Raw genomic sequence first — 27,642 nt, 5'->3', positions numbered from 1 at the left:
TATGTTAAATCATCTATTTCGATATACCCCGCCTTCTTTGCAGGATTAATCACTGATAGTTGCGTAACGTTCCAAGTTGTGTCATTGTGCAATGGATGACGCTTCTGGAGATGCACAAACGAGTCATCTTTATCTCAAGATATGACTGCATATTATTAATATTATTATTAGCAGCTTCTTGATGATCTCATTATTTACGTAAGCGAATCCTTTACCGAATGGTTACCAAAGTTCTCCATTTTGCTCCTCGATTGCACTTTGAGTCGCGGGTAAAATCTTGAACAAAATGTCAATAGAACATTTTCCAAGAGTGGAGAACTTTATAAAGATGAAAGAACATCACGTAAACAAATTTACGAAAATGCTGCATCGAGTACATCCTCAGATTCGCACGATTCCTTTCTTCTCTTCGATTTCCTCCTCGCGTCTCTCCTTTGTTCCTCATCCTGACCGCCGTTTCCTGTTTCGTGTGAGAGGGATTAACGTCGATCTGTGTCTAAATCATTCGCGATCTCCCGCATCCCTTCGGGCAATTTTCTACGTTCTTTCGCGAGACGAGTTTCCTTCGCGGCGAACGAGATTCGTAAAAGGAAGAAGAGGGCGAGGGACGTCACGTGAAAAGAAGAATTGTGAGAAATTGCTCTGCTCGTTGAAATACGATCTGACTTAAACACGAGTCTATTGCAATTCGAAGAATCTTCTCTTGTTAATTAATTAATTTATTTCGAATTAATATTTCATTGGATCAATATTTTTTAGATAATAAAAGTATAAAATAATTGAGAGAATAATTGACATAATATTAAGTCTAGAGACAATCTATGACTCGTGACACAAAATTTAGGGTAAAATTCTATTCTGGAGAATTTTACATGCATATAATATTGAAAACACACAATTAAAGAAGTAAATTAACAATAATATGCATAAAATTATAAATAAATGCATTGACAATAATTCATTAATTTTTATTACAATTATTATATACAACATACAAATATTTTGTGTAAAAAATTGTGCACATTAAGGACGTTTTGAGCTACGATTTCATTCGTTATGGAACGTAAAAAAAAGATGGAAACCGCACAGCAGGTGAGGTGCAATTCTCGTAGACGCGTTTTTACTCCACGTTGTTACGCGTTCACGCAATGCCCAGTCACGATGACAGGGTAAAGCAGGATTTCTTCAAGGCCGTAAAATGAGCCACGCACAGAAACCGTCCGCATAATGCATACTCCGCCACTTATATCGCCGCGTGTAGAGTGTCTGTGCATTCGGTGCACGCACGGCCAGAAATAAAGTTACTGGGTCTCGTCATATGGTATATATCGTTTTTCAAGGTACACGCATCGCATTCATAAAAATCACTTCAAGTCGATTTAATTTTCTTTACCTGTTTACATCCATTGTCGATTGAACGTAAATAAATATATATATAAATAAACATAAATAAATGAATCGTATTTTTAATTAAGTGTTCGAAATCAAGAATAATCAAGGATATCTAGTCTGTAAAAAGCTGGAATCTTCAGGAATATTTCTTTTGCGATTGAAAAATATCAGAAAATTTCTAGGATTTTATTGGGAAATTAAAAAAAAATCTTTTTGATATAATATTGCAACTTGATATATATGTATAATATATATATATATATATATATATATATATATATATATATGTTATATATAATATATATTATTATATATAATTTAATTATTATAATATATTTATATATTTTATATATAATTTAATTATTATAATATATAATTTTGATAATATTTATATTATGTTGTATATAAGTAATCAAGAGAATTCATCGATAAGTTAGTTGTGAATTATGTATTTAAAATTTATTATATATAAATATATATATTTATTTCTATATTCAATGTGTCTTGATAAAATATTGAAAATATATTTACTTTAATATATATATATATATATATATATATATATATATATTTTATTGTAATTTTTAGATGTAAAATTGAGAAAATGTTAGTGCAAGTGAAAAATGTTTATCTTACGAAAGCTACAGTTTTTTTGCTACACATTTCCAAATCTAATGCTCGAGACTTAAGCAGCTTCGTGTTTTATTTCCTAATGAGTGAAAAACATTAGAAAACACATAAAATAAAAAAACTTATTTAAAAGTTACTTTTAAAAAAATCTTTAAAATATTTTCTTTATCTGGAATTTTGAACAAAAATACTTGAAAAATCAGGGAATTTGTTTCCAAAATTTGAGTAGACACTATCTGTGATGGTTACAAAGGTGGAAGCATGTATCTCGTTGGTTTCCTTCGCTAAACAGACATTATGGGAAAAGGAAAATCTATCCGTACTGCTTGTTGAAACATTTTTATCTCCGTGACAGCGAAAAGGGACGCCGGTCAGGATTGTTATTAGCGCATCGCGCGTGTATCCATTGGGGTGCGCTAAAGGACTACCCTTCAAAGAGCATCCTTGCATCCCTGCGTGCGTCGCACTTGTGCTGCACACAAGTTTTGAACCCCTCGTCTCGACACAGCTGTCCCGCTCGTTTTACTCCAGATTGTTCACTGAACTTCGAGCATCCCTCTCCCACCCTCCCTCTCTCCTCTCTCCTATCCTTCTGCTTGTGCATAACAAGATCGAGGGACGGAACTCGAATGCACCCACGCCGAAAACTTTACGGTGCAGCGCGTCGCGGGATTGCACTTTAGACGTAAATTTAAGGATAAGTGTGAATTTAACATGCGTATAAGACTAGCACGTGGAAGGATTTGTACACAATAAATGTTCAATCACAAATTCTAGGGACGATGTTTTTCTTTCCCTCGCATACGATAAGGAAATTATCTCTCGAAAACAGACGAAATATTTTTTAAAAATCTGCCATCATGTTTCGGTAATGCCAGTTTTACAGACGTAAAATAAATAAGAAGGTATCGCAAACTAATAAAAGCAACAATAAAACAAGATATTGACGATAAATACATAGACGAAGCATTGAAAGAGAGATAATTGGAATGAACGAAGAGAGAGGCACACTTGAAAAACACTCGATATTTGAGATGTATGGTACGGATGGACAAATGGGTTCCGTCTATGGGAATATCTCTGGTGGGAATCTGCGTGTGCTAATTCGGAGCTACGCCTCGTTAAACAAGCGGTTTTTAAACGCTCGGCACCGTTGTTGCGATAACAGAACTGACCCGGTGTGATACTCCCATACGAGCGACTTGCAATTTCTCGCAACGATGCGTCTTTAACTATTAATCACCGTAATCGCGCCGACGTACGCGAATGAAAAATGCGAGGTGCGCGTAGAGGAAGAGACTGAAGAGGAAGGTGTGTATTTACGAAGAAACAGATATTAACTCATCCTTCGACTACGTAATTGTTAAAAAAAAATAAGGAAAAACATGATTAGTTCTTTCCTTGTTTTGTGTGTTATAAAAACGTGATTGCAAAAGTAGCTTTATAGAAACATTAATGAATTTTTTCATTCATATGTGTTTTATTTCTTTGAATATTAATCGAATAAATTGATATTTATTATGCAAAGATATTCTATCGTTTATAACGAGAAATATCCACGTGCAAACCACATGTGCATCGATCTGTTATATCGCTTATAAATATATGACGCTGGGAAGACAAGTGGCTCGTTTCGGAATTCAAATAAGCGGCTGGACGATCGTGGTTGAAAAAAAATTCACGGATTGGAAAATCCCTTCGACGGCTCGTTAAAGTCAACTACAGTTCCCCGACGTGGGTCGTTTACGCTCAATAGAGCGCGCTTAAACTAACTCAATTTTCGCCTTTTTTATGGAGTCCGAACGTGCGTCGACCCCGCTGACAACACGTGGCAGCAATTTCGTGCGAGTTTACGTGCTCCAGCTTGCACCCGGTACCATATGTGATCCGGAATGCACTTTTTACTAAGTGCACTTCATCGCCGAGCAGTTATTTCCAGTTAAATCCTTGAAAAGAAGAGCGTTCTGTTCTTTGGACTCTGACTCATCAATTTGATTATCATTGTTATCAAAATTAATCCAATATCTCAATCCATTGGATCGTTGTATATCGGTTTTATGTTTACGATTTTCAAATTCCCGAAAATAAAGTATATATCATTCAATATATTATAATGTAATGTTTTTTATATTTGTATTATATGTATTAGAGAGTAATTTTTTAATCTAAATTTTATAATAACATAAATTTATGTAAACATTTTAATCTAAAATGTGATAAGAAAAATAAACCTTTAAATTAAAATAAATCTTTAAAATAAATCTTTTAATATAAATACAAGATATATTTCTAAATTTTTTTTAAATAAAAGTACTTGACTTTTATATAAAATTATTAATTCTATTTTAAAAAATTTACTTTTTATTGTAAAATGATAAATGCCATTTATTTCTCAAAATGCACTTTCAGGATAAAATTATAAACAGATATATAATATATAAACAGATTTATTAAATTATTTTCCAGGAAAATTGAAGAAAACTTTTCACTTAAAGAAATCTAAAGAAATCGAAATAAAAAAGGAGATAGGAAAAGTTTAAGTAAAACGTAATGGATAACGCAATGAATTTATTCGACTTGCATAGTTGGGATATTACGGTGTCTTTGGGATAAGTAAACGTGTGTGTAGCGAAAATATTTTTCTCGTCAACGTTCTAAATCTCTCGAGATGCAGGTTGAGATGCAACGCATCAATCAAGGCGGCTTTCGCGCCCTTATGCGCGCAATCTCGTCGAAATCTCGCGCAATTCGAGCCGCGAAACCTCGTTGTAAGCCTTTCCACGCGATGTAACAAAGGAATTAACCATTCTCAAAGACCATAGTTGTCCTAATTTCCCGACAATGACGAACAACAATGGTGCAACGAGGTGTGCAACGAGGATTTCGTAAAAGATACGCATGACGGATGCTGCAAGCTGGAACTTGGCATAATTTAAGACGGTTTACGGTATTCATTGAAATATTTTTCAAATAGTATATCATACACAAAATGTTTTTATATGTTTGTTATTGTATTTCGAGAGCTCTGTGTGCGTAGAAATATACATAAGGGGAAACTTGCGCAAGGTTAATTGAATGCGGGGTCATGGCCTCGCCTTCTGCAAGTGCCAGTGCTCTCTCTAAATTCCAATCCCGACCGTGAAACTCGCTCGCTTCGCCTCTCGGTTTATTGGCAAACAGCCAAATATCCCTGGTAACGTGTCTCAACTGCCACCGACTTTTCGTACACAAGCTAGTTGCTCGAACACGACGCATCGAGCGATATCCCGTAAACGTCGCGAAGATAACGGGTGTCCCGGAAAAATGAAGACACCTGAATACGCTTATTTCAGAATTTTATCACAATTAAATTGGAATTTTTTTAAATAGGATGTTGATTTCTCCCAAAGGCAATATATTCTTCGTCAAGAAAAATTATTTAAATTTGACAAGAAATAATGCTACGTATATATTGTTTGCTTGGAACATTGTATATGTAGATTATGTCCGGAAAGTTGCGAGAATAAGGAGGCTCGTCGCGTGTTACGTCACTTAAATCGATTGATTGCGTCCGTCGTCTGTCGCTTGAACTTCAGTAAAATAATAATTGATTAGGGTAATTCAAGAATCGCAAGTCTACTTTAATTTGCAGTGGTAATTATATACATTTTTACATTTATGTTGCCATTCTTTCATTTACTATTTGACAGAACACGCGAGCATAATTGAATAATATCGATTTAAAGCGATTCTAACAAAAGATTTTCTTTTACGTCATACATTAAATTTTAAATTGAGTCGAATTTTTTATTTTTTTAAAATATATATTTTTGAAAAAAATATGTCACAATTTATGGTACTCAAAATTGCAAAGAATTTATTTTTTGTTTATTTCACACTTGTATATATTGCGTAATTTGGAAACTACTTCCCCAAATGTTTTCGAATTTAATGATATTTATGCAAAGTGATTGCAAGATAAAATTACATATGGAAATTAGAAAATGAAGAGCAGGTTTCCTGCAGATAGTTTCCTCCTTCCTAGGAGAAGCGGCACCGGAGAAAAACATCTGCAACGTGGCGCGCCCCAGAAGAACTCGAGGTTGACCACCTGCAGACTGCAGTGAAGAGGGAGTTATGCACCTCTCCCACCCTTCAGCTGCAATATAGCGCCGAGGCTGCGTGCAGTAAGACGCAATGCGCAACATTTTGCGGAGTTTCGCCCCCTTCGCCAATCGGTTGCCGGATATCCGAGTTCAAATTCGAGCGCGCGAGCTCAAAATTATTCCTCCGAAATTATTTTACCCAATTCTACGCAATACACTCGATTTCTAAACTCTCCCTTTCTACGCATATTTTGTCGCGCTCCAGTTGCACGAAAAATTTCATGCATTAAAATCATCTCTTATTACATAACAATTTATCCTCTCATTTGTTGTTATACAATATTTAATTTACAATGAAATATATTCTAAACTTTCTATTTCCACGCATATTTCGTTGCGTTTCAATTATACGTTGGAAATTCACTCGTACAAAATACAATATATAATTATAAAAAAATAAAAGGAATATTTTATTTTTACAATTTTTTAATTTCCTCAATTTTATAATTTATATAATATTTAATTTATTTTCACGTATTTTATTTTTTATAATATTTAATTTATAATTCAATATATTCTTTTGAAGCATTTAAATATTATTTCCAACAAGCATGTGTGTCACAAAATTGCACTTTTCCGCTAACAATACGTGCCAGCAAACAGATATGTGCCGGCTTTATTCCTCTCTGGCAAGGATATCGTTTATCATACGCGTCCTCCGCAATGCGTTGTCAGCAACTAAATTCTACCAGCTCGGTCGCTTAAAAGATGAATGGACCGACCGAGAATTCGGGTCGCGAGCGCGAAAGAAGAATTTCTTCATTTACCAGACAACTAAAGCCCTTTCGTTCGCGATTCGCGTCCACGCCCCTCTGTAAATGTCCCACCCCGTTTTACCCTTGATGTGACAGCTGCGTCGCTCAAAATAGGGGTTTCTTTAGCGGTCTCGACCTGCATGTATATGTGCATACGAACATATGTTCGACGAATCACGCGATGATTGTCACTATAGCGACGTCTAAACCCTCGTATTACAAAACCTACGTAATGGAACATTTAATTTGAATTTAGATTCTGCTTTTCTCTCTTATTTTATCTCGTCACATATTCATAAAATATTTAAAAGATCTTCAAAATATTCTCTGAACACGAAAGTTTTATAGTTTAGAAAAAATATAATTTTTATTATTATATTCTAACAATTTAGATTAATAGAACATATTTTTATATTTTAATAAAGAATATTTTTAATATTAATGATATATAATTAAGATTTAATTTAATTATATCATCTGTACTTTTATTTCGACTTTTAATTATTTTAGAGAACTGATTAAAGATTACAGATAACGCTAAATTTATTTTAGCTATTATTAAAACTAAAATAATTAATATGGATATAATTTAATATTCTATATGAACAGCTTTTATAAAAGAAAAGTAATGAAAGAATTATTTTACATGAGAAATCTAAAATTTAAAATTAAAATTTGAAATGTAAAAGCATATTGCAGTGCATTTATTAATGTTTTTTTTAAATCGACATATATTCTTTTTCCTGCATATTGATCATTGTAAAATTAATTATGTTACATGTGGCGAATCTCAATTTAAAAGTTATTACATGTCGTTTTCTGTTGAGCTATTTTCATCGATTAAAATTCTATGAAAGTTTACTTCTAATTAGTTTGCAATCCGCATCCTTAATAATGTTCAAACTTTCAACATTGGCTTTAGATTGAATCTAGAATGAGCAATTTTTAAAAAGAATATTTTGTGTATGAGGACGTGTGATATATATGTGATATACTTTTGGTTGATAAAAAAAGAGAAAGACAATTTAAATAAATCTGAATCTGATATTGTGAATGAAAATAATTTGAAAATAACATCATAAAATATTTATAACATCAATATTTTGTAACATCATAAAAAAAGGAGTGTAAAAAAATTACTAATTTACTCCTACTATTTTAGTTTCATGTTTCCGCTTTGTGAGAAAGTCTTTATTCTTTATTTACGAAATATTACAATCTTTATATTATATTATTATCATTATATATGTGATAAAAAATATTACATTAACTAAATATTATAAATATACATAATATAAGAAATTGCGATACGTTTTTATTTATGTTTATACACTTGATGATAATGAAAAAGATTGAGTAGTGGAAACAGATGCGTAGAGAGAGGAAAAGATTATTATTATTCAATCTATCATATATTGTCCATCAATAAAGTTCTATCTTGGCAGTTTAGATAACGATTCTATCTAGTCCTCTGGTGACAAAGGTTGATTTTCCTTAATTATTGATTTAAAATCTTACTCTAAAAATTGTCATTGTTATTAAAATCAATTTATTTAATAATTAAATTTTAATATAAAAAGGAATTTGTAATAAATGAAAGGATCCATTATCAGTCACAAAAAAATCGAGCTACAGGCTAGGATTATTCGGATGCAAAGAATTATCCACGATGAGATCTAAAATGCAAAGAAATATCCACGATGAGATCTAAAATGCTAGATGTTAAACGGCATAATATATATTACGGTACTTTTGTACTTGTTAATACTCCAATAGCTTACATTTGCAATAGTTAGTCAGCCGTAAATGAGTCTCGTTCTTCACATTAACACTTCCCTTCTTCGCGCTTAACAAACCTTAACGAAAAAAAATTGTATAATGCCTCGCGTGTAAAAATTCCAGACGTTCTTCGGTGTATTCTAGTTTTAACGTACGATCTTTTATCCCGCGAAGTGGAGAACAAACTTGCTGCGACAAGCTTAAAATACACGGTAATAAACGAGAAGTACATATAAAACGTGTGGAGTTTATTGTCACGATTTAGATATTCAAGAACCTCCTTTACACATGCATTTCATGCGTGTTTGCATTCTGCTGGGCTTTGTTAGCGTTATGGTGTCATCTCGTGATACTGTGAGAGATAAAGAGATAACTAATCCGTGAACTGGAACTCTTCACTTACGAGCCAGATACCTGTAACGCTGACGAAATTAAAAAAAATTTTCCTCCTTTTTAACGAAAGGAATCTTCGAGATAGAGATGGATAGATAATCACATTGACACTCGAGCGTTGGGCATTTCATTTCTAAAAGTTTGATTCTTTTACGTCCAACAAATTCTTAATGATTGCTTCGTTAATTCTAACAAGCTGAAGAACGTGAGAAACATGAGAATAATTACATAGAGCCTATTCTTTGGACAATGTGATGTGAGATTTTCCTTAACCAATATATCAAAGAAAATAATGTGAAAATATTACATTATTGCAAGATAAAAATTTTAATTTGTTTTTAGAAAAATCTGAATAATTAGTAGACATACTGGAATGCAAGCGGATTATGTAAACAAATCTTTAAAATTAAACATACTGGAATGCAAGCGGATTATGTAAACAAATCTTTAAAATTAAACAAAGATTGTTAATTTGGAAATTTATTTTCATACCCATGAAGTTAAATTTCCGCAATAAATCCCTTTTTGTTAATATAAAAAAAATCATATATTTCGTAGAGGAAACATCGATTATCTAAGAAAAGAAAATCACACTTTAAATATCGACATGTCAGTGACCGAGATACTATCACTATATAAACAGCAGTGCTTTCTGTGCATCTGTGCTTTCGTCATCAGTGCCTGTCGAGCCGAATCGATATTTATAACGACTCAGGTGCGACAGAATCACATGATTGTCCGTTCTTAGGATCCGCTAACTAGATATATACGGCGTGACTGATTGCACCGTATATGCACGCGATTAGAACGCAGACCATGCATCACGTGATGTGCATCGGTTCGGAATGAATTATCGGTTGAAAGGTAAACAATGGGCGGAAAACTACATTCGTCGCTCGCGATCACCATCGGCCCGTAAATCGTCATTACTTACACATCCAAGGAATTTTTTTCTCTACAGAAAGTACTCTCGATGTAAATTTGCCTTGTAAATCCTTGTAAACAAATCAATCAATTAATTATAATATTATACATCCGCGTATATGAATTGCATAAAATCTTTTTATATTATTAATATTAATATATTATTTTATATAAAATTAAATTAAAAATCATATTATATATATATATATATATATATATATATATAATTAATTATTATTATTAATATTATTATTATATAATATATTATTTTATTATTAAATGAAATTTTATTATTATATTAAATTATTTTATTATTCAACATATTATTTTATTAATATATTATTAATCAAAAATATAAACTCTTTACATATATTTCGTATATTATATTCAAATCTATTGTGTATTTGCTTTCTAAAAAAAATGTAAAATATTTTTTTTAAAACTGGACTTTTCGACTTTTCACTCGCAATATGTTCTCGATAAAGTCGTGGTTTCACGGGAAACGACGGGAGATTGTGGCACACCGTGTGTCAGGATCAACAGAGCGTGGAACGTCCGGTAGGTATACAAGAGGAGGGCTTTACATGCATGTGACTCGGCACCTCGGCATCCGCGGCCGTTTGTTCGCATTCCTTTCTCTCGTTCGTCGGGCTTTTTGGAGCATCATAAATTATTACACGTCGCCCGTTCGCGATGACTCAATGTCAGTCAGCCATACGGCATTCACGTGTAATAATACCGATCCGAATTTACATACGTAATATGAGACAATATATGTATAAGTAGTTTATTTACATAGCATATAAATTCACGAATTTTCAATTCGTATGTGACCTCTTATGTGACCTTATATCTCGAACTAATTTGTAAGAGACTTTTGTCAACGCGAGATTGACCAGAAAAAAAGAAAAAGAAAACGCCTTTCTTTTGTTTACAGAGCCACTTCAAGAGCCGCGTTTCACCAATCAGCCGTCCAGCAGTGGCAATATTCTTAGCGAGAATCGCACAAAGTTTCTACAATGCCAAGCAAGAGGTAAGAATCGCAATCTAGCATGAAAATTTTCTCTAATTACACAGAAAAAAAATAAGTGTCAAATCAAAACTTATATACTTAAACTAGTGTTCTTATTGTTTCGTATATACACAATCTATAATCTTCGTAGAAGAATTTAATAATTTTAAATTTTAACAATATTATAGTCTTATTTCAATATTGTAATTGCCATCTCAAGAATATATAATTATTTAATTCTACTTTAAGAAAATTATAATCTTTGATTTAAAAATGTTATTTTCTATCTAACATTGTTTCTTTTCCATTCAAGAATATTAAATCTTAAATCATAAGAATATATTTTTCTTGATTGAACTGTATAAAATGGATTCATTCAAGAGTAAGCAATTATTCAAGCAATTGTATTTTTGTTTAATTAACGCATTATAATCTCATTTTAAGATTTCCATGTTAAAATTAAATAAATTAAATTTTCAAAACAAGAATGTCCTTTTTTTCTGTGTATCTACTTGATAATTTTTTGAGGCAAGAATAATAGTTTTCGAAAATTAATTTACTGGTAAATTTTAATCGGAAAATATCTCTCTTACATCAGCTACAAATTTTAAACTTGCCATTCGATCTTTTTTCTGACAAAATAAAAAAATTGCTATTCTATATATTTCGATACTATAAAATTTTAAACAATAAGATTCAAAAATATTGCAAGTACAAATTTTGTTCCTTTAATAAAAATATAATTTCAAAAATAATCAAGTGACATTTTATTTAGTATTAACTTCTCTTAATTTTATCATTATCGATAATTTGAATTATTCCGTCATTATTAATTGATATAAATTATTATTAATTAATATAAATTAATATAAATTATCAAAAAATACTTCAAAATCTCATAATTTAAAAATATTTCAATATTACATTAAAGTAATGAAATAAAAAAAAGAATATAAGGATCACAGCAGCAATGAAAGGATAAGGTTCGCCGCATATGACGTTCCATTGTCCTGTAAAAATATCAAGTATCGGACGGATAAGACGGTGACCAGATGAAGCCTAACCGATGCCCAGCACCATGTAATTCGATCATATGACCCTGCACTAATGGTATTAGATAGCTCGCGATCTAATATCGTCGTCCGTGACTTTACGAACGAGAATTACATTGAATCATTCATGAATGTTTACGTTAAATCGCTCTTCATGATATTACAAGAAATACACCACGCTTTCGAATAAATATTTCATACAACTCAAAGAATCTGTCTTGCACATATTTCTCGATACCCTTTATGCAAATTTTAGATTATAATCTAAACTAAACGATCTCGAGAGAGAAAAATTATTTGTAGCAACAAGCAAAAATATTCCTTTTCACAGGCAATCCTCAACCAAAGTACAAATGGTTCAAAGATGGGGTGCCTCTCAGCAATGAGCTCACCTCAGGACCTTACTTCCGTATACAAAGCACGCGGCGAGAGGATGCCGGGGTGTATCACTGCGTCGCGACGAACGACGTGGGGTCCATATTCAGCGATCGTCTCGCCTTCGCCGTGGCCTGTGAGTATCTTGACGAATCACAGAAATGTAGTTTCTCCAGACTCTCGAATTATGAATCAACGTCCTAATCTGTTCCTAGATATGGGAGTGTTTGATGATCTCACGGAGAAAGTGGTGAGTGTCGAGTCGGGTAGCGCCGCGATTCTGGAGCTACCCCCGATCGAGAGCCATCCTACCCCGGAAGTAACGTGGTTCTCCTCGGACGGGACACTCCTGTACGGTATAAAGTACGCAACGACTCATCATACGCTACTTATATTAAACGCTTCGGAAAACGACGAAGGTTCCTATAGGTTCGTACAATTTATATAATTGTTAATAGCTCGCTTTATTTATTGATTGCTCCATAGGATTGCTTGTTTTGTTGAATTCCGAGATTAGGGATGGAAAAATAGCCCCTTTTCAATTTTAAAATTTTACAAATCAAAATTAAAGATGACTTTGCAGTCTGCAGTTGTAGAAAGTTTGAAATTGAGAGCTAAGAAAATTCCAATGAACTTTGACAAGTTTAAGTTTATATCTTTCTGATGATTCATTGTGCACAGAGCGAAGGCTATCAATACCCAACTGGGCAAGGAGGAGAATAGTCCGTTTTTCAAGTTGAAAGTCACCGGCGATCCATATGCGGAAGTGGCCCCTACAATAATTGTCAAGCCACAGGATACACAGATAATCAAAGATCAAGACGTCACGTACATAAATTGCATCGCGAATGCCAGGTAATCTTTTGCCAAAAAAATATTTCTGTCTTTGTTCATACTACGTACGATCATTCTTCTTTTCGAATGTTTGTCTCAACAATGTTCATATTTGTCGCAATTCGGGAAGATTCAAAGCAACAATTAAAAATTACATTTGTTTCAGATCACTTCACGAGTTACGGACCTTGTGGATGAAAGACGGCATTCCAATCGAGAACTCTAGGATATCATACAGCTTTAACGATTCGTGGAATAGAACGCTCGCATTGATCTCAGCCAACATAACTTACACGGGGATCTATTCTTGTCATGTGGATTTGAGGAGCGGTGGTTATCCAACTGTAAATGCGAGTGCCAAGGTTGTCGTGTACGGTAAGTGCAATCCAGAGTAAATATAAGTACGTGATAAATGTGTAAATAATTGATGAGATAGCGGTATAATATAAATCACGCAGTTACCTTAAAAAAGAATAATAGTATGACACTATCAATCATTCATTATTATAGTACGTAACTAAAAATTATTAAATTTTTGAGATAATAAATTATAATTATATAAAATTAGGAAGTTAAGTGTTTTAACAAGCATACTAATTTTAGCCCTTTCCATGAAATTCTCCATATTTGCTATATTTTTCTAGAAAAACCGACATTTATAACGGAATTAAAGAGGGAGACGCTGAGTGATTACGGATCCACAGTAACGTTACCGTGCGACGCTAACGGCGTACCGCCTCCTATAATCAGTTGGTTCCGTAATGCCGAGCCCGTTGATCATTTACTGGGAACTAGGTATACCTTAGCAAATATTTGACTTTGCGATCCGAAAAAGAAAGAAAGAGAAAATTATACCTTATACCTTTATTATAATTTTACCTATTTTAATTTTTAGTTTCGTTGAAATTTTTCTGTAAATGTGGAATCGTAGCAGTTTTTTATGTGGAAGATATAATTTATAGTTATATAAACTGGCCATATTTCAATAAATTTTTATTGCAAATACATAACAAAGGAGTTAAGAATTAAAATTGGTATTTTAATAAAATAAAAAGGTTAAAATATGTAGAGAGAATATTTAATCATTTTAAATATTTCAACTCGTTTTCAAAGACTCGATAGTCATCCGGAATTGACAATTATGTATAATTGTACGCTTTTGTCGCACGTGTTTTATAGATACATAATAGAGGAAGACGGTTCGTTAACGATCAAAAAATTGACTATGGACGACTCGGGAATGTTTCAATGCCTCGCGTCCAACGATGCCGGCGAATCATCCAGTTATACATGGCTGAAGGCGAAAAGTGAGTAGTTGTCTAGAATTTCGTGCTGCATTCATCTTAATTTTAATTCGCAATTAAATTTGTCCGTACACACAAGATGTTCGCGAAACACGCAATTAAACCGTTTTAACATCGTTTTTTTTTTTAATCAATGAAAAATGTGATTTCTTAAGAGATGAGTAACTATAATATACATATAATACTAGCAAATATACAATTTGTGATTTTTAATATAAGTATTAAAGATTGGATTCTTGTTTTTTTTTTGTTCACCAAGATATAAATTATATAATATAGGTAACTTATTAAATAGAGAAATTGTTTAACCTATTTAAAATGTGATTTAAATATTTATAAATATTTGAATAAATAAATAAATGCAACGCATTGCGAATAGAGATATCTGAATGGCATTTTTTACAAATATTTCGCGTAATAATGTCGCAAGCAAAGTTAATAAATATGACGTGTTTTTTGTATGCGACACAGAAGAAGAATTAGGAAGCGGATTGAGAAACAGAGTTGCCCGCTGGGCGGCTGGCTACAATGTAGTCAGAATTCGCCAATCTGATCGCCGTTTTATGTTCTCTCATTATCCAGACAGTAAGAAAATTGCTGCCAAATTTCTTCACTTTTCTGTTTTTCATTATTATTCTCGGCACATGCTTGTGAAGATTGCGTATAAGTTTCACTTTTCACGATTTTTGCTTCTTTTAGTGATAAATGTTTCATAAGACAAACGCACCATGTTGGATATATCAATATTTTACATAATTTATTATTATTTCAATTGCATAAAATTTTAAAGAAAGCTTTAAAAAATCAATAGCTCTTATTTTGTATGTGATTAATAATTTAGTGATTTAGTGAATTAGTTTAGAATTTCTTTTTATATTATATATGCAATGAATGATGAAATATCGAGATATTTTCAAAAAAATCATCAAATAGAACGACTTGTGTTTTGATACAATCATATAAGAATTCTTGGCACACATCTGCGACATTGCAAGTAACACTGACACGCACGTCTTGCTCTCCCCAAATATGTTATAGATTAGAAATATATTTCCAATAAAAAAATTTATTTTGAATTATGAATGTTTCACGATAAGTATTGTATTAAGCATTTAGTGATTATTTTACATGGCATTTATCGTGAACCAGCCTGTACTTAGCCATTAGTTTGCGTAGTTTTGCTACTGAATATGTGTTTGTGTTTTGCTTTAAAAAAATAAGCTTGTTTTTGGAAATCAGTGCAAAGAAATAGAGAGAAAGAGTAAGAATTACGGATTGGTTTAATATACATACATATTGCAAGCGACGATTATTCACCCTTTTTTCATTTGCACGTTGTGAGAAAACATCGGAAATTGATTCAATATTAATAACGAAATTTCTGTAATTTACAGCATCTGGACCGATTATGGAAAAAAGTCCACAGAATTTAACAGTGTTGGACGGCAAAGATGCGACTTTGACTTGCTACGCGATAGCGGCACCTAAACCAAATACTACTTGGTACTATAATGGTAATTAAATAAAAAATTTAATTTTAATTATTATTTTATGTTAATTTATATATTATTTCAGTTTGATATCAAATTTTGATTTTACTGTTAAAAATATTTCTTTATAAAATTAAAATAAATGAAATTCTTCTTTATATATTATTATATTTATTTATATTTGTAAAAAAAGTATGTTTTTATAATAAATTGCAAAATCTTTAATTGGAATAGATACCATACCAGTGGAGATTGCCGGGAGAGTACAAGTTTTGGATAATGGTGATCTTCTAATCGCAGCGGTAAAGTCATACGACGCAGGAAAATATACTTGCATCCGCGCGAATGAAGCCGGTTCTGTCAATGGATCAGCATACTTGACCGTTATGGGTAATTATAAAATCAATCTAACAGACTTATAATCAAGAGAAACAGAAATCTTCTCATTTTATTCATTCCCTTATATCTATCTCATAAATAAAATATTTCTCTAAAATCGAAGACAATTTATTTAAAAAGTCAAATTTTTTTTAATTTTCCAATATTATATATTTTTTTATCTGCATATCTCTTTGCATCACATATACTTTGTTATCAAGAGATATTTTTAATTTAAGTATTTAAATTTTGTACGCTATTGTATGTATACACGTATTACTAAATTTTTAAGTATTCGTACAAAAAAAGTTTTCTTATGTAAAAATTCTTTTAAAGTAAAAATTTTTCGTGTTTAAACTCTACTTATAGCTGTATTATGTGTATACATATTTATTATACGTATACATCTCTCTCCGTTACAGTTCGGACGCAAATTATTCAACCACCTGTTGATACATCCGTGCTTCTGGGACATACCGCCGAATTACAGTGTAAAATCTCCAACGATCCTAGCGTCGTGTATGATATGGCATGGTTTCATAACGGACAGTATGTATATATAATGAAGAATATTATATGTTTTTACAATATAATACTTTAATATCATTTATAATATAAATTCGATTTTTTTATATTAATTTTATGCATCTTTTATATTATTTTATATTATTTTTTATAGAAGAAATCTCACATGCGTTAATTTTTCACAAAATTTAACTGTAATCAGAATTCTTTATTCTTCAAAAAATAGAATTAAAATCTGATAAATCAAAACATTCAAATTGTGTGTATATTTTATACATCTTAAATCATTTATATATTTTTTTCTTATAAAAATTGCACGAATTTAATTGTGATTGTTGATTTATTATCGAAATATGCAAGCAGAATTGTTTGAATTGAAAAAAATGATGGATGTGATTCTACCTAATTCTTTTAGTTTAAAAATCTCAAAGTGATACGTTCATCGTTACAGAGTAATAAACACGCAAGCGAGTCAGAGAGTGAAAATGCGATCGGACGGAACTCTTGAGATCTTCGCTGTTCGAGCTTCCGACGTGGGGGATTACACATGTTCCGTGGTGTCGCCGGGCGGAAACGAGACGCGAACCGCTCGTCTAAGTGTGATCGAATTGCCATTTGCACCGATCAACGTCATGGCCACTCGAGTCGAACGGATCTCACCTCGCACGATCAACGTCACATGGGTACCCGGCTTCGACGGTAATAGTCCCACGAAGAAATTCATAGTTCAGAGACTGGAAGTATCCGATCTGGGTAAGTGTAATCCGTATATAATTTAGACATTCAAGTGTCATTATGTTTCTGATTTATAAGATATATATTTCTCGTAGATAAACACATAATTGTAAACATTGCTATTAGATATATATTCGAAAAATATATTTAAAAATATATATTTTACAAATTTATGATATAATAAATATAATAGAAAAGAAATTAGAATAAATATAAATTAATTAACACAGTACATTTATTTTTATATATTTATTTTCCTATATTATAATTATTTAGAATGAATATTAATATGTAATATCTTATTATATAAATAGGACCTATAACCAGCCCATTATTAAACTGGGTCACCGAACGTGATAACATATCGGCGACAAGCCGATGGGTATTGTTGAATAATTTGAAAGCCGCGGCAGCTTATCAATTTCGCGTTAGCGCTGAAAATAGCGTCGGCGAAGGTCCAGCGTCGGCATCTAGTAACATCGTCGTCTTACCTCAAGAACGTAAGTGATTAAGAAGAGAATGATAACTTGATTAGAAATAGTGATGTTATATCTATCCTATTTTTTCATGAAAATAAACTGAATTGATTTTTTATATGTATATTAATTGAATTTGATTGTTTTGATTATCAGCGCCCAGTGGTCCACCGATAGGCTTCGTCGGTTCGGCACGTTCATCGTCGGAAATAATAACTCAGTGGCAACCTCCGCTGGAGGAATACCGAAATGGTCATATTTTAGGATACATGCTGAGGTACAAACTGCACGGATACAATGACAGTCCGTGGACGATACAGAATATCACCAATGAAGCGCAAAGAAATTATCTCATTACCGATCTGATCACGTGGAAGGATTACGAAGTACAGATAGCGGCTTACAACGATAAAGGTGTGGGTGTATACACCAAGGGCTTGCAGATTAAAACTAAGGAAGGAGGTAATCGATATTCAAAGCTACTTATAATAATAATATGATTCCAAAATATTGTATAAAAACATAATAGGACATTATAATTAAGATATTGTAATTCTGGAATATTATATTTTTACATTATTACAATATTATATTTTAATTTATATAATTAATATAATACGAAACTATATATGATATATAATAATACAATATTATATCACATATAATTATATTTAGAATATTAGTGTTATAAATATAAATTAGCTAAAGATAATAGAAATAATTATTGTATATAGTTCCGGAAGCACCGCCCACGAATGTAAAAGCGGAAGCGATTAACTCAACGGCAGTGAAAGTTTGGTGGAAGCCACCGAATCCACAGAAGATCAATGGAATAAACCAGGGATATAAATTGCAAGCTTGGTTCGGCGGTAATTTTACGGAAGCGACTGAATATAAATCGATGACCGTGCCACCCAGCCTATTTGATCCACTCGCCGAACAGAGCGCTATTATGACGGGTTTAAGGAAGTACACTCTGTATAATATTACGGTGCTTTGCTTCACCGATCCTGGTGATGGCGAAAGGAGTTCGCCCGTCGAAATACGCACTTGCGAGGATGGTACGTTTACTTTATGATATGACTAATTAATAGTTGTTTTACTTATACATAAAGTTAATTTAAACGGATTAATAATTACTTTTTAATATTTAAAAATAATTTTAATTTATAAAATTAATCATATATTTTTCTTATCTTTGATTACTTTTTATGCAATTAAAGGGATTAAAAAAGATCGTTCTTTTAAATATTATATGCAATTGTATTTTTAAATATTTATTATCCGTTATAGTACCCGAAGAAGTGGAGAATCTACAATTCGAAGACATCAGTGATCGCGCGCTGACAGTTAAGTGGAGTCCCCCTAAAGAAACGAATGGCATATTGACACATTACCAACTGAAATATATGATTAAAGAGATTCCGGATTCTTTGCGCGTCGAAAACTTTACGGCTGATGTATTGTCGACAAAAATAAAACATTTACAGGTAGTTATCGATTCCAAGCAACATAAAATCAAATAAAAAAAAAAGCAGGAGTGAAATATACGACTTATTTATTATTTACTATTGTTTCTTTTAGGCATTGACTCATTACAAATTTGAAGTCACTGCGTGGACGTCAATTGGACCAGGAAAATCAAAAGTAGCGACCATACAATCAGGCGTAGAACCGGTGTTACCAGAACCGCCCACAAAGCTAGCATTATCCAATATAGATGCATTCTCTGTTGTGTTACAATTCACGCCGGGATTCGATGGCAACTCATCCATCACGAAATGGACAGTACAAGTTAGTAGATTTAGAATCAACTCTTGCTTTGGGAAAGAGAATTATTATTTGTCACATCTTTTTGCAACATTTCATGAAAATTTAAAAATTAAGAAAAAAGATATTTTAAATCGAATATGACAATATCATTATTTATTTTCTTAATATCTTAAAAATACTCCATTTTTTATAATGCTAATTTTATAAAACCTATTTCTAAGATACGATCAGACAGAATGATTCGATATATGATAGAATTACGCTATTGATAAAAAATAAAAGATAAATTCAGAGAAAAAAAAGTTAATTTTTCTCGAAGGCACAAACAGCGCGAAATTCGACATGGTACAATATCTACGAGGTATCCGATCCTGACGCCAGTACGATCACCGTCGACGGTTTGACTCCCTTTATGCAATACAAGCTTCGTTTAATCGCGAACAATGTCGTCGGTGCGTCGCAGCCTTCCGAATCGACCAAGGAGTTTCAAACAATTCAAGCACCACCCTCTCACCCTCCGAAGAACGTCACGGTTCGCGCGATGAACGCCACCGAATTACGCGTCAGATGGATCGTGAGTACTCATTATATGCGATAACTTTTATATCAGTTATTACTACTGGAAAAATATTGTATTAAGATATGAAAATAAAACTCACACATATAATTTTCTACGCAGCCGTTGCAGCAAATAGAGTGGAACGGAAATCCACGCGGATACAACATCACGTACACGGAAGTGCGCTCAAAAATCTCGAAGAGCGTCACTATCGAAGATCCCACTGCAAATTCGTATGTTCTGGAGAATATGGAGGAATACGCCGATTATGAGATTATGATGCAGGCGTTCAACGATGTCGGTTCATCAACGGCGAGTCCAAAGGCCATCGAACGAACTCGCGAATCAGGTAAGATTATCATGATTATTTTATTTATCGTGAAAAATTTAATTTGTGAAAGAAGTGGCATTAAATCACTTTTTTGCATAAGATTCAAAGATATATAATGCCAATATATCTTTCAGTTCCTTCTCTGGGACCAATCAACGTAGAGGCGAACGCGACATCCTCTACGACAATTTTAGTACGATGGGGCGACGTTCCTGTAGAACATCAAAACGGACAAATCGACGGTTTTAAAGTTTACTATGGCGCGAATTCCAGATCGTCCTTCCAATACAAAAATATTCCCAGTAACACTACTTTTACGACTACCCTAACGGAGCTCCGCAAGTTTGTTCAATACCATGTGCAAGTTTTAGCTTACACGAGACTCGGCGACGGGGCGTTAAGCACTCCACCCGTGAGGGTTCAGACCTTTGAAGACAGTAAGATGGATTTTTCATTGCAGTTAAATTCTTGTTATCGAAGACAATCAGGATAATTGTAACGCAGAATACGTATGTGATTCTTGATTGTGTGTTCTGTGGCATAATTATTATAACATATAATAGAAAAGAATTTTCCTAAGCAAAGAATAAATGCAAAAAAGTAAAACTAACAAGAATTTTTATAATAATCGCTATTGTAATACTAATATTCTGTTTTATATTACAGCTCCTGGTCCACCATCTAACGTATCTTTTCCTGATGTGAGTTTCTCTACAGCGCGTATTATCTGGGATACGCCAGAGGATCCCAATGGAGAGATTCTCGCGTATAAGGTCATGTTTCATTTGAATAGTAGCCAAGATCGCCAATTCTCTAAAGAATTCCCAGCATCAGACAGAACATTTAGGTACAAAGAATTTTTTTTCTATTTACCTTCATTCACATTTATGGATAGAGAATTTTAGATTCAAATAATATATATTACGTATATATATATATATATATATATATATATATATATATCATTTTGTCTATACATTTTTAGCTTCAATATTTTATATATTAGGAACATAAGATTTAAGAGAATTTTAGAATTTTAAAGTCAAAATTTTTTATTTATAATTTATGTAGGATTCCTGCATATTTTAAAATCATATAAGTGATATTATTTTAAGATTAGAAATATCGATTAAAAGAGCAAGAAGATTTTTAAGTTTAATATTGCAATATTGTTGCTTGTGCAGAGCAACCAGTCTCGAATCGGAGCAATATTATATGTTCTCTGTGACGGCGCAGACGAGATTGGGTTGGGGTAAGACAGCTTACGCGCTTGTATTCACCACGAACAATAGGGAACGTCCGCAGGCACCATCGGTACCGCAAGTGAGCAAGTCGCAGATCCAGAGTCGTCAGATAACGTTTAGCTGGACACCAGGCAGAGATGGTTTTGCACCATTAAGGTACAGATATCTTCCGCAAGCATCAATCTCGACTTTATTAAAAAAAAAAATTGCATGTTAATCTCTTTCTCTTTTTATCCCGACAGATATTATACAGTGCAACAGTCGGAGAATTCTGGACCGTTCCAAACTATACCCGAAAGAGTGGAGCCAACTCTGACATCTTACACGGCTAACAATTTAAAACCTTACACGCGCTATCAATTTCGTATTCAGGCTACCAACGATATAGGTCCTTCGGAATGGAGTACCGAGTCTGCTCAAGTGCAAACTCTGCCTGCAGGTGAGTATTAAACGATAATCCGAGATATTGGAGCTTAGTTTACATCCGTACTATCTTTTTGCAAATCAAAATAATACGCACCAAATGTTTAACTGCCTTTACATCAAAATTGTTTATTTGCTCTATTTTTTTGGAAATACGAAAATTTCATTAAATTTTTGGAAAAAATAAAACAATTAATTTTGCCTTTTAAAATATTTTAATAAATGATCTATTTAATATGCAAGTGTTTGTGTAATGCTATACTTACTTTATATACTTATTATATTATACTTATTAGATTCGACAACCTTTTGATACATCATACTAGTTTAATACAATAGCGTCATTGCATTAAATCAACTTAATACAAAAATATATATTTATTTATAATATATGTATATGCACTTAATATATTTACTTAGTACGTATAGAGACTTGCTTACGCAATACTGGTTCATCTCTTTTTAACAAAGAAAAATTTATATTATCAAGGTTTTTTGGTTTTTATTCTTTGATTAAAAATCCTTCTTTCGATTTAATTTATCTTTTGCTAATATTATCATTTATTTATAGCACCGTCAAAAGGTGTCACTGGTCTGAAAGTTGTACCAATAACAACATCCAGCGTCGAAGTTCACTGGAACATGATCGACGAAGTGTATTGGAGCGGAGATTACGAAACAGGTGGTTATCGCGTCGTTTACCAGCCGGTATCAGATTTCCCGACGCCACTTCAGGCGACGCCGAAAGAAGATATTCTGGGAATTAAGGTGATTAATGTATTATATATAGCATAGTCTTTGTAATTTTATAATCTATTATTATACTTAAACAAAATCTTAAATTCTGAAACAATTTGCAATAATAAAATAACGCGTAAAATAATTCATTCTCCAACAACAGATTCGCTCAAATTCTCAAAATATTGCAATCGTTTTACTATTTGAAATTGATATAACTATATACATACAACATCGATAGCAGAAATTGCACATAGCATGGCACTTTTCAGATAATCGAATTCATTTCTATATTTCGTTTTAGGAAACTAAAATGGTTTTAAGTGACTTAACGGAGGATCGATATTACGAGATTATAGTATTGCCGTTTAACTCAGAAGGCGAAGGTCCACCGAGTCCACCGGTTACTGTGTATGTAGGAGAAGCCGTTCCTACAGGAGAGCCTCAACATTTGATAGCCGAATCTATCTCCTCCACCGAGGTCCATTTACGTTGGAAGCCTCCCCAAGCCAATATGCAAAATGGCGATTTATTGGGATACAAAGTAATTATTTTTCTCGCATCCGGTTATATTAGCAACGAATTGATCGCACTACTATATATTAACATATTTTTTATGTAATTTTTTATATAAGACAGACTGTGACAGATTATTATAAACTCTCCTTTGTATATTTAATAATAGATTAATTGTTGTACATTGACACATTTTTGTTTCATTAATTTATGAGTTTTCTATATGAATATCGATTGTAATTAACATTTCTATTGCAGATTTTTTATTTAGTAACCGACTCTCCTCAAAATTTAGAGAAGAAACAGGAAGAAGAGATAGAAGTTGTCCCAGCATCCTCTTTGGCGCACAGTTTAGTCTTCCTCGATAAGTATACAGAGTATCGCATACAAGTTTTGGCATTTAATCCGGCCGGAGATGGCCCACGATCTCCGCCAATTACCGTAAGGACGAAACAGGTGATTTTCTATATATATATATTGAATTATTTTTTAAATAATATCAATATTAAACTAAAATAGATATTTAAAAATAACGGTATTTAAACTATATATTCTTTTTCTTTTTCTCTCTTTCTCTAGATAATAATCAATTATATAATAGCTATCTAAAACATATATAATCTTAATCTTTGTAGTTTTGTTCTAACATTTTATGTATTATAAATGCGCATTGTATGCACAAAATGCAGGACATACCGGGACCGCCGTACAATTTACAATTCACTGAAATTACCATGACCAGCTTGCGCGTCTCTTGGGAGCCACCGAAATTACGCAATGGCGAGATAATCGGTTATATCGTTACATATGAAACGGCGGAGCAAAATGATCGTAAGTTATTATCTCGATAATATCAATTGCAGTACTTCGTGTAAAAAACAATTAATTTTTCTTTTCCAATAGTTCTGTCGCGAATCATCTTTACAATTATATAAGTTATGACATTTTGCATTATGTTGTAACTGATCGAATCGTGTTCTATTCAAGGTTTCAGCAAACAAGTCAAGCAAAAAGTGACGGAGACGAGCCTCCTCATCCAACCATTGGAGGAGGAGGTGACATATACTTTTATGGTTCGCGCACAGACAATCGACTTTGGACCGCCGATATCCGGTAACGTTACGACCGGTCCGCAAGAGGGTTCGCCGATGGCACCTAGTAAGCTTGGCGTGACCAAAACTGTCTCCAGTGTGGAATTACAGTGGACCAACGGTGCTTCCGGCAAAGGTCCTATACTGGGTTATTACATCGAGACTCGTCGTAAAGGCAAGTATAACGGTTTTCTTTACACTCTGTCGCGTGTCGTTATAATATTTATAACAATGGAAAGGACCTGCTCAAAATTTGAACTTTACTATTTTACAAACTTTACTATTATTCAAATTTTAATCCCAGGAAATTATAAATAAACTGACTGATTTCTCTTATTGTAATTTATAAAATAAATTTTGCAATATATAATATCCTTTTGAGAGAAGGATATAATATATTCAGAAAATTTTTTAGTTTAATGTTGCAATTTGAAGAAATGGGGGAATATAGACAATTTTAAAATAATTTGTAGAATAAATTTCGCGCAAAATTATAACTTCTCGCATATTCGCGTTGAATCAATTATCTGTTAACACTAATACCGTTTTTTTATAAATGTGTAGCAATGGAAGAATGGCAGCATTGTAAGTGTCAACGCACGTAATTACGCTGAGCGTCAATCATTGCATTAGATGGTTTTTGATAGCGAAATCCTTATTAGCGTAACGATATCGCTTTTTGAACAATAATCATTATATATTATTATACGTGTCGTATGATCGTTTGGTCGTTTGCAACAATTTGCATGATAATGTCAAAGCATGACATTGCCAGAAATCCCATTTTAGATATTCATGCGAGATTTTATTGGATATTAACTTCGTGTAGCGCTGTAATACTGTCCTGAGAAAGAAACGATTCATTGATCGTTAGCGTGATGATGATTTATTGTGTTAGTCGTTATTGACTGATAGTGTCACAGTTTTAATCATTTAGCCCTTGCAACTAATCTCGCGTTCGTGCAAACACTTTGCGTGCAATATATCCAAGATATGCTATATTAATATATAGATTAATACACTATCATATTTCGTGTTAAAAAATAAGCATTTTTTTCTTCGGCAACATTTCCGAAAATATATATTTTTTTTTTTATTTTTTAATATGCCAATACAGTGTATTTACCATTTCTTGATTCTTTATATAAATAATTCTTTCCTAAGAATCAGGAAACTACAAATGCATAGACGTATAATAGATGTATAAAGCATTCAAAGTGTTTAATAATCAGTGTTTTTACCAAAATAATACAAATCCCAAATCATTTAGTAAAAGGAATATATTTCATTCTTACTGCGTTATTTGTTAACAATTTTTTCTTAAAGAAAATATCAAGACAATTATTTTTTTAAGTGAATTGTCTCCAATAAATTAAGTTTGAAAGTAGAAAATAAAAGTGATAAAATCATACTTTTCTTAGTCATTTTAAATTAAAGCAGTTTAATTAGTGTCTAAAATAATATATTGGAATTTTATTTTAATAGATTAACATATTCTAAAGTGAATTTAATTTATAATTATTATAAAGATATACAATATTTAATATTTTCATTGAGTGAGAGATAAAATTGAAAATATAAATTGTTAAAAAAATATTTACTATTGAAAAATAACGTTGTAGAAATGAGACATATAAAGAGACTTATAATTATATAATGTATTTCCAAACAAAAGAATGTTTTTTTCCCTTTTCCTGGAAATATTTGTTAATTTGAAGAGTTTATAACGTAATTTGTATATATAATTGTAGATGATTCGCGCTGGCAGACAATAATTCGTAGTAGCAATGGACCACTGACGGAATATACTGTATCCTATCAAAACTTACTGCCATCTACATCATACTTGTTTAGAGTAATATCATATAATCGTTATGGAATCAGTTATCCAGCGTATTCCACAGAAACCGTAAGTTTAATTAAATAAAGAAATAACTGTTAATGGAATAAATATTATGCGACTTTGTATCATTAAAAAATATTGTAATTTACAAATGTCTGTCCATTTGGATATTAAATTCACTTTATTCACACTATTTGGATATTTATGTTAACGCATATATTTATTTATAAAAATAAAACATATATATAACTAATATTATATTACATAAATTAATATTATATTTTACTTTAATGGGATCTTATCTTGGCAGATTTTGACGCCATCGAAATTGTACCTGGAATATGCATACTTGCAACACAGACCGTTTTATAGACAGACTTGGTTTATGGTCACTTTAGCAGCTACGTCAATTATAATTATCATTATGGTCATAGCAGTGTTGTGTGTAAAGAGTAAAAGTTACAAGTATAAACGTAAGTCGAGTTTAATATATCTATATACATCAAAGTGATAAAAAATTAAAAATAACTTGCATTTATCTATTAATGCATAACTTTATAAAGGAATTATACATTGTATACTAATTACAGAAGAGGCGCAAAAGACTCTCGAGGAGTCAATGGCGATGGATGCGGACGACAGGCAAGAATCGGATCTGGTATTGTACAGATCGCGTCAAAGTGGTGGCACTGTCAACGTGGCGAGTGGCACTCTAGGTAAAAAGAACACATTGGCCCGGAAGGCTATGCACCCTCCACCACCAGCGATGTTAGGCAAATCGCCTCCTAGACCTTCCCCCGCATCGGTTGCCTATCACAGTGACGAGGAGAGTCTCAAGGGATACGATGAGAATCCTGATGACAGCAGCGTTACGGAGAAGCCCTCCGAAATTAGTTCCACCGATTCTCAGGTAATTCCTTCGGAG

At 32.5% G+C, this 27,642-nt stretch overlaps 1 protein-coding gene across 5 annotated transcripts in view; it reads left to right on the top strand.

Moving 5' to 3' along the window:
- Positions 1–27,642, top strand: part of Sdk (sidekick cell adhesion molecule) — a 36,760-nt gene that overhangs the window by 6,789 nt on the left and 2,329 nt on the right. The window contains exons 1-32 of one of the 5 annotated variants that reach the window (XM_083099838.1): positions 10,474–10,576; positions 10,956–11,051; positions 12,414–12,593; positions 12,673–12,886; positions 13,139–13,312; positions 13,458–13,666; positions 13,936–14,086; positions 14,471–14,598; positions 15,067–15,180; positions 15,990–16,109; positions 16,320–16,475; positions 16,886–17,012; positions 17,440–17,741; positions 18,038–18,223; positions 18,356–18,661; positions 18,934–19,260; positions 19,493–19,689; positions 19,784–19,993; positions 20,292–20,546; positions 20,652–20,880; positions 20,997–21,299; positions 21,529–21,709; positions 22,047–22,262; positions 22,349–22,545; positions 23,101–23,297; positions 23,572–23,811; positions 24,042–24,239; positions 24,473–24,614; positions 24,771–25,049; positions 26,626–26,783; positions 27,028–27,190; positions 27,308–27,627. In XM_083099838.1, the coding sequence (XP_082955964.1) occupies positions 10,489–10,576; positions 10,956–11,051; positions 12,414–12,593; positions 12,673–12,886; positions 13,139–13,312; positions 13,458–13,666; positions 13,936–14,086; positions 14,471–14,598; positions 15,067–15,180; positions 15,990–16,109; positions 16,320–16,475; positions 16,886–17,012; positions 17,440–17,741; positions 18,038–18,223; positions 18,356–18,661; positions 18,934–19,260; positions 19,493–19,689; positions 19,784–19,993; positions 20,292–20,546; positions 20,652–20,880; positions 20,997–21,299; positions 21,529–21,709; positions 22,047–22,262; positions 22,349–22,545; positions 23,101–23,297; positions 23,572–23,811; positions 24,042–24,239; positions 24,473–24,614; positions 24,771–25,049; positions 26,626–26,783; positions 27,028–27,190; positions 27,308–27,627 (6,363 nt within the window). In that variant the 5' untranslated portion in view covers positions 10,474–10,488. Of the gene's footprint in view, positions 1–10,473; positions 10,577–10,955; positions 11,052–11,968; positions 12,111–12,413; positions 12,594–12,672; positions 12,887–13,138; positions 13,313–13,457; positions 13,667–13,935; positions 14,087–14,470; positions 14,599–15,066; positions 15,181–15,989; positions 16,110–16,319; positions 16,476–16,885; positions 17,013–17,439; positions 17,742–18,037; positions 18,224–18,355; positions 18,662–18,933; positions 19,261–19,492; positions 19,690–19,783; positions 19,994–20,291; positions 20,547–20,651; positions 20,881–20,996; positions 21,300–21,528; positions 21,710–22,046; positions 22,263–22,348; positions 22,546–23,100; positions 23,298–23,571; positions 23,812–24,041; positions 24,240–24,472; positions 24,615–24,770; positions 25,050–25,438; positions 26,146–26,625; positions 26,784–27,027; positions 27,191–27,307; positions 27,628–27,642 lie in introns of those variants that run through there. The other 4 variants (XM_083099830.1, XM_083099853.1, XM_083099846.1 and 1 more) reach the window with 4 other exon arrangements.

This window comes from Camponotus vicinus, unplaced genomic scaffold (genome assembly GCF_025532165.1).
Source record: "Camponotus vicinus isolate PSW18456_S1 unplaced genomic scaffold, iyCamVici1.0 SCAF_1, whole genome shotgun sequence".
In the NCBI taxonomy this organism is placed as follows: domain Eukaryota; kingdom Metazoa; phylum Arthropoda; class Insecta; order Hymenoptera; family Formicidae; genus Camponotus; species Camponotus vicinus.
This window is presented reverse-complemented; position numbering and strand designations above follow the sequence as displayed.